Raw genomic sequence first — 7,955 nt, forward strand, 5'->3', positions numbered from 1 at the left:
ATCCTTGTGTGACTTCAAGTAAGCCATATAACTTTGTGAACCTTTTTAGACTGAAGAAATTTGACAGTTTTCTCTCTGCCACAGAATTCAGGTCTCACAATCTCCAGAAAAAAAGATTTCTTAAAAACCTTTGATACATGATAACCCTCATTGACCAATGTCTTTACACAATGTAGTTCAAGGATGTTCTGGGTTGCTGAGAGGCTCACTTTCAAGTGTGATTGGTCCAGTCCTCCTTCCTTCACTTCCACATGTATGCTCGGCACCCATGATCACACCAATGGTACCCTCATCTCCCAGAAGTCCGGCGGCTAAAATGAAGAGACCTGGGCTACAGGACTTTCTCTCTCAGTCTCAGGCTCACAATTCCTGGGTAGGAACGGAAGCTGAGAGGGCGATGAGATGGTTCAGGGGATAAGTACCCCCTGCTTGTGTGTCTCTCTCAACTCAGCCTCCCCTTCAACCACCCTGACCCATGACCTTGATCTTACTATGTTCTCTTAGTGAAATACAAACACAGCTTAGGCACACTCAAAAAAATCTAGCAACCAATATTTCATAAAAACTGCGCATGAGCCCTATTCTGTTCAATATATGGGGAAACTAGCTGGAAATGATAAAAACAGCATTAGGTTTGCAAGGTTTCCCAAAATAGATGGTCACTACATGCTTTCAGGAGATACATAAAACTGATATTGATCACTTGGTTACCTGAAACAGTTCCTTTGGGACTAGAATAGCATCCATAACTAACAAGAATGGTATATAGTATTTAATGACATTAAAACACTCCAACCCATACATACAGTAGGAGCTTAGGAGACAGTAATGTCAAAACAGTTTTAAGTTGAAGGAAATATTAGCATGCTACTTCTATTAGGGAAAACATCAACAATAATAATGTAACAATGAGCTACAGAAAGAAAAATAATGAGACAGTATAGAAAACATTTTTAAAGGAAATATTCATTCCCTTAATATTATACTCTGATTATCATCATACACTGTTTCATGGGAAAAAACCAAATAAGCAAGCAAACAAACAAACAAAATGGCAGAAGACCCAGACAACAACATAATGACCATCTAAGTTAGCTATGTTTTCCTTGTGGAAAAGCCTTAAGACCTACTTAAACTTAAAGAAATGGTAGGATAATTTTATGGCAACCATTAAGAAAATCAATCCTGATGAATAACAATTGATGATTCTATAAAAAGAAGGGAAAAACCGTGAGCCATATACGTAGCTAAATTGGAAAAGAGATCTGTGGTATTGTCAGCTGGGTACACAAATACTAAGAATGACTGGTGAGAGCATGGCCCCCATCAGTGGTGATTTTCAAAGGAGACTGGTAGAACTTGTGTTGTCAGCATGTCCCAGCCAATCAGATGGCAGGGCCTCCTAAGATTCCATGGCACCCACACATTTAAAATATGTTGTGGCAACCGCAGACCGTTACCTAGCACACTCGGTGCTACATACTTCACTTCTATCATAGACATAGCTTCAGGCAGTGCCTTTGACTGTGAGCTCTGGTATCTGGACCCTCATTTTTAGTGACTTTCAAGGGTGCTGACCAAACATTTCTTAACAGTAAGTGAAGAATTACAGCTTCTGTTATCCCTCAGTCCTGATTAAGCCTATTTGATTTCATTTGTTTTTCACGCATCATGTGTTTGGGTTTCTTCTCCTCAGTCCCTGTCTCTCTCTACCTCTTCTGCTACCATGAACAGCACGGCCGTATCTGTCATATCTTTGGCCAGACAGAGAGCAAAAGCAAACTTTACAGGAAACAAGAAGGAATTGAACTCAGGGCTGGTAAACACAAAACAGCAGTTACGTGACCTAAAACAAAAGCTACTGATCTCAGAAGCCACTGCCTATGCCCTGGCCAACCAGCTGCAGCAGTACAGTAAGTTTCAAAGGGTCACATTCACCAAAGTGATGACTGTTGATCCATTATCTCTCTGAGAAAGTAAATGGTTTTAGGCTAGATTGGTCAGTTCCCTTACCAACGTAAATTTCATCCTCACCATATGCCTAGCTAGGTAGAACTGGATACTTTAACTTCTTTTTGCTGAGGATGGAAAACTGAATCCCAAAGTGTTTAGCAACTTTTCCAAGGATGCCAATGGGGTATAGGATGGAAACAGAGTAAAAATCCCAGGTACTGATTCTTAGTTTTTCTGTTTTCCAAAGTGAGAAGCTTAGGCTATTTTTCTGAAGAGCCTTCTGTAGTCTTCATGATTCTGCAAGACAAGTGACATTTACACTGTTGGCCTGAATGTCTAGGACTAATGAATTTCCAGTTAACTCAAACTTTTAGGCCCAATAGGCCTAGCCGCGCTGGTTACACCGGGGGAATGTGGTGATCTTACATAGCTCCTGCTTTAAAGGAGCTTGAAAAAGATCTGCTCCTCTTGGAGTCTGTGACATCCACAGGTGACACCATCAAGAGCAGGGACTACGTGGTTGAGAAGGAAGCCCTGCTTCCTGGGCACAGGCTCGCAGTCCTAAGGAGAACAGAAGAGAAGATAAGCCCAAGCATTGCTTGAGGGAACACAGTGCAGTGTGTCGAGCAGTTTCCTGGGCTCCTGCCGTTGCTTCTCTTCTCTGTGCCTGGGTTTCTTCATGCGTCAATGTGCTGCTATAGTAGAACCGACTAACTTGAGTTGTTATACTTAGTTACAGAGTGTACGTTTTGCAAATCTCCTAGGACAGTTCTTGGCACAGAGGAAACACTCTGTGCTAGTTCTTCATTCCACAATTTCTAATTTAACATAAAATTTATTCGTATTTGGGCATATTTCCTTATGGGCCTATGGTCCTATGCCCAATATTTTACATGATTTTATCAATATAGTATTTTTAAAAATCATTTAGATTTTTTTCAAAATTCCAGTAAAAGGGAACCATGAGTCCCATTGACCTAGGGGCCTTCTCAACTCCCCAGGAAATCAGGACTTTCTGTGCAGCACAGACTTTTCCGTAAGAAACTTCAAGACTTGGTAAAGTGGCCCATTACTATGTCAGGCCTTAGGGGATGTGAATTCAGACTCTATCAAATTCAGTAAAATTATCTTGTCAACTGCCTCTGAGTGTCTCTTTTCTCATCTCCAAATTGTGTAGTATCGGATGCCATGGAGTCGGCAGGTAGGTAAATAATGATGTGGAAATCCCTGCCTAGACTGGAACTGGGGGTTCTTATCTCCTAGGGAGAGGCCCTCCTTCTCTGCTCTAGACAGTGACCAAAAGAGTATTGCCAGCTTTCCCTGAGGCAGGCGTGTCTGTCTTTTCTCAGAGTGTGAGGAGTACAAAGATTTATTGGAGTCCGTGCTGGGGGAGGAGCTGCAGTTCCAGGAGGGGGAGCCAGTGCAGAAGCCCAGGCAAGCTGAAGAGCTCAGGTAAGAGAACATGCTGGGAGATGGGACAGGTAGGAAAGTATGAATCTCTGAAGTTCTGCAACTCAGCCGGGAGAACTCAGAGCTAACTTGGGACAAGAGAAGCACAGGAATCTACTTGGGAAGCACATGACGCCCAAATATTTATTTAAAAAAAAAAAGAAAGAAAGAAAAGAAAACAAAAGACATCGTAAATTATGGGCTGCAGTTGTTACAACCATGGTTTGTCTTTTTAAATAATTTTTATTTTATTTTATCAAGTGGGATTTTAAAGACAGGGCCTGGCTCTAGCACCCAGGCTAGAATACAGGGCGTGAACAGAGCTCACTTCAGCCTCCAAGTCCTAGTCTGAAGCCATCCTCCTTCCTCAGACGTTCATGGAACTGGATGTGCACCACTATGACCAGCTAATTATTAAATTTTTTCACAGAGAGGGGGTCTTGCTATGTTTCCTATGCTGCTCTTGTAATTCTGGGCTCAAATGAATCTCCCAACTTGACCTGCCAAAGTGCTGATATTATAGGTGTTATTCACCATACCTAGCCTGTTTTCTCCTTTTGATATGAGTAATTATTGAGGTAAAATTCCTGTAACTCAAAATTAACCAAAGCAGCATTTACTATACTGAAAGGGGTGTGCAGGTACCAGTGCATTTACTCTTAATCAGAATCACCTCCCGACTGAGTGTGGTTTCTTATTCTTTCATCCAAAAAATCTAGTCTTGTTCACTCCATCTTTCTTTGGGTCTTTCATCTGTCCAATTAACCTCACCTTTACATGGCCAGACTTCTATGTGTGACACTGTCCAATCACTACAATACACTCTGAATTTTTTTTTCCTTTTTTTAACTTTCAAATTTTTTATTTCAAAGATGTGTGGTAAAATTCAGGGTTAAGTATATAAATGTTCCTTATGCAAGTACCCTTGTTGATGAGGTGTGCCTCCCCCTGGCAGCTTTCCTCAACTGCCAATCCCACCCTACCTCCCCTGGCAGTTTCCCATTATTGCCAGTCTCTTTCTTATAGTATTATGAAAATTGTTCCAGGTTCGCTTATGAGTGGGAACATATGGTACTCTGTTCTTTGTTTCTGAGGTAGATCACCGAGTATGATAGATTCGAAATCCATCGTAGTTGCTGTGAAGTCCACATGTTTGTCCTTCTTTATGACTGCATAATATTCCATTGTGTATATGTACCACTTTTTTTATCCAGTCCAGTTTCGACAGGCAGCATGGTTAGTTCCATGTGTTTGCTATTGTGAATAGTGCTGCAATAAACATGCATGTGTAGGTATCTTTTTATAGAATGATTTGAGTTCCTCCAGGTATATTCCCAATAGGGAGATTGCTGGGTCATATGGAAGGTCAATTTCTAGTTCTTTCAGAAATTGCCACACTGTCTTCCAAAGGGGTTGCACTTGTTTGCATTCCCATCAGGAATGTAGAAGCGTTTCTTTTTCTCTGCATCCTCACCAGCATCTGTGGTTGTTTTATTAATGATGGCCATTCTTACTGGGGATAGGTAGTAACTCAATGTGGTTTCGATTTGCATTTCTCTGATGATGCGTGAGGCTGAGCACCTTTTCATGTGTCTGTTGGCTGCCTATATATCTTCTTTAGAGAAGTGTCTATTCATGAAAATTTTTACATGAAAATGCCTATATCCAAAGTGAGGAACTGAAAGGACATCTTTTTGGAACATATTCGGGAAAATACATTATTTTGCTTACAGAATAAAAAGGTGAATATAATCTTGAGACTTCTTCTAATAGATAGGGGACCTTTTGTTTTGAAGATATTTTTCATTCTTTTTGCGACAGACATTTTTAAAAACAGGCTGAAAGTCTGCTTAGAGGGCTCCATCAGCATATTCTCACAAATCTCTTTTGCAGTACCCAGAACTTATCACCCATCTCTCTCTTCTCTTATATTTTATCTCCTATTTCACCTTAGGGACTACAGATTCCTAATTAAAGCTCAGGCAAAAGAGCTAACACAGTTAAGGGATAAGTTACATGATGGGAGAGATGCCTCCGTCTCACTCTTTGAGCATCTCAAGCTCCTCCTCAGTCGTGGTGACCCTGATGACTACCAGAGGAAGAACCTCCAAGAGCCACTGACTGAGGGACTCAGGCTGGCAAAGTGCCTCATCTGCAAACTCAGGCCAGGTAAGCTGACTACAGGCCAAGATGACACAAAGATTCAGGCTTATGAGAGACTCTAGACCTCCAGCCCTCCACAAATAGCAATTTTTTCAGTGGTCTTTTTTTCCACCAATCACTTGTGGCCATGACATGACCAGGACTTCCTTGGTAGGACAAGATGAGACACACACAGTAAGATGAGGTCACAGTATTGCACAATCATTCTTTCTCTTTGAAGGAACATGGTCTCTGGAGTAAGAGGTGATGTCCAACCAGTTTTATAGGTCAAGAATGAGCTTCTGACAGGAGGCGGCTTGTTGAGTTAATAAAGCCCTAGACTGAAAATGAAAGTTCCCAGGCTCTATCCTCAACAATGTCTTTAGTAACTGTGGTTGGGTGATTTTTTTAATCCCTCCTGGATTTCTATACCTTCATTTGTAAAATGAGTCAATGATTTTTTTCATGGTAGATGTAGCAAAGTGGGAAAATTTATGACTATATCATTGGATAAGTTACTTGATGTACTCATAGGTGGTAGGAAAGTTGTTTAGACTGGAGCACATTCAAAAAAGAGAATTTCCCCCTGATAACTCAGCAGAAGTCAACCTTGAGGGCCCATGAAGTTCCCAGATGTGTAGAGGCTTGAGGGAAAGTGTTGCTAATTCTCTCTAAGAGAAAGAAATAAGGTCTAAGTAAGAACTGTGAAGGGACATAGAGCCTGTTCCTGGGAATCAAATCAGTCACAGGATGTGGGAATATGGTGTAGCCGAAGACCCGAGAAAAGCTAGACAAACCTCCTCTACATGAGGTGCAAAAAATATTTTTAATTTTGCCATATTATGGTGGTGATTCTTCTGAGAATTCGTTGCCTGATTGGTGAGGAATCCTTGCCAAGGCATTTTATATATTAAAAAAACTTAACATGAAAGCTTTTGGTGTTTTCCTGACTCTTATGTACGTGTTTATGACTCTATGAATATATGTCATCAAGCTTGTACATGGGGAAGTGAGAAATATCTAAATGGACATTTCTGTATTTGTTTGCAGAAACTGAAGATGATGAGGAGGTTGAAGATACACCCAGGTAAAAATGAATTTTCAGAAGGGGGAAAAAGTAGAAAAAAAGTCTTAGAAAGGGCAAGGGGTGGATGAAGGTAGTCACATATTCCAGATGCAGGGATAAAACAAAACACAAAAACATACAGAATGTGCCTATTTCATGAACCAATCCAACAGCTAAACAGTCCTGTGAACATGGTTGTCTCTTGTCCTTTTGGTACTTGGAAGCAGGATCCAAGATAAACTCATTAATCCTAGGAATTTCTTGCATAAACACAGAAGAACTGTTCTCTCTTTCAATAAAAACTGGGAGGAGATGTGAATCTGTTTTCTACACATATGTCTTTAGGTTCCTGTTGAGAAACATAAATGCAGACAGGTAAAAAGCAGAAGAAAAGTTAGGAAGTAACTAGCAAAGTTATGCATCAAAAAGAGAACCTCGACCCAAAAATATTTACTTGTCATGCCACAATATGAAAACAGCATAGAAGGCACACCATCTCTTTAGTCTACAGTGGCTCAATGGCCTGTATTTACTTCTCCATTGTGTGTTAAATTCATTTCAACTGAGTCACATGGTGTATCTGGTGTCATTTTTCTCCAATATTCTGTGTGCCATGTCTGTCCCAACCGAGATAGTTGAGTCTCCTTCCTTGTTAGCTCCTACCTGCCCAGTTCAATAAATACCAGCACTGTCTTTGTCTCTGGCCCCCATGGCAGCCACACTCTGTTCCACAGAAAGGAGGATTCCTTTTTCCCTCTTCAAGGGACTCTCCCCTGTACTCACTTGGACCATTCCTATACTTCATGTCAAAATCACGTGGGACACTTCAAAACCAGCTGGGCCTACCTAGTGTCCAGTGGCTCTTGGTTTAATCATCTGTTGTTTCTATCCCAGCTGGCTCAGCACAGTACTACAGGAAACTGAAGAAAAGGAAGACCATCAGGACTCACTGGAGGAATGTTCTTCCACTTGTTCTATTTGTCACGACCTATCCGACTCTGGTCACCAACACAGTAAATCTCCATCTAAGAAACAGGAAGTTGATTCTTCTGTGGATGTAAACAGTGAACCTTCTCATTATCAAGGGGAAGAAGCTCTGAACGTTCTTACAGGTAGCCTCTATATTCTTTGCATCCCATACCTCTCTGTAGACTAAGAAAGATCATATCTCTGTCTAGACTAAGGAAGGACAACCCGTCTAAACACAGATTTAGTTTGAGTCAGTAACTAGGTTGAAATTTTAAAATTATATATCAGGAGTGGTAAGGGAACCTTCCTTTCTTTCTCATCCTATGTCATGTTTTTGTCTCCTTGGCTTCAGGGTGTTGGACCACAGGAAGGTGTG

At 41.0% G+C, this 7,955-nt stretch overlaps 1 protein-coding gene across 1 annotated transcript; it reads left to right on the forward strand.

The window, feature by feature from the left end:
- Positions 1-1,726: 1,726 nt before the first annotated feature.
- Positions 1,727-7,722, forward strand: LOC103269292 (putative neuroblastoma breakpoint family member 5; the record flags this gene model as incomplete). Its single annotated transcript, XM_008066880.1, has 5 exons — positions 1,727-1,913; positions 3,303-3,405; positions 5,357-5,571; positions 6,595-6,631; positions 7,505-7,722. Coding segments are annotated over exons 1-5 (760 nt in total), but the record flags the coding sequence as incomplete, so codon positions are not given.
- Between the last annotated feature and the right edge of the window lie 233 nt (positions 7,723-7,955).

This window comes from Carlito syrichta, unplaced genomic scaffold, assembly GCF_000164805.1.
Source record: "Carlito syrichta isolate Samal-C Ts95f unplaced genomic scaffold, Tarsius_syrichta-2.0.1 Scaffold309174, whole genome shotgun sequence".
In the NCBI taxonomy this organism is placed as follows: Eukaryota; Metazoa; Chordata; class Mammalia; order Primates; family Tarsiidae; genus Carlito; species Carlito syrichta.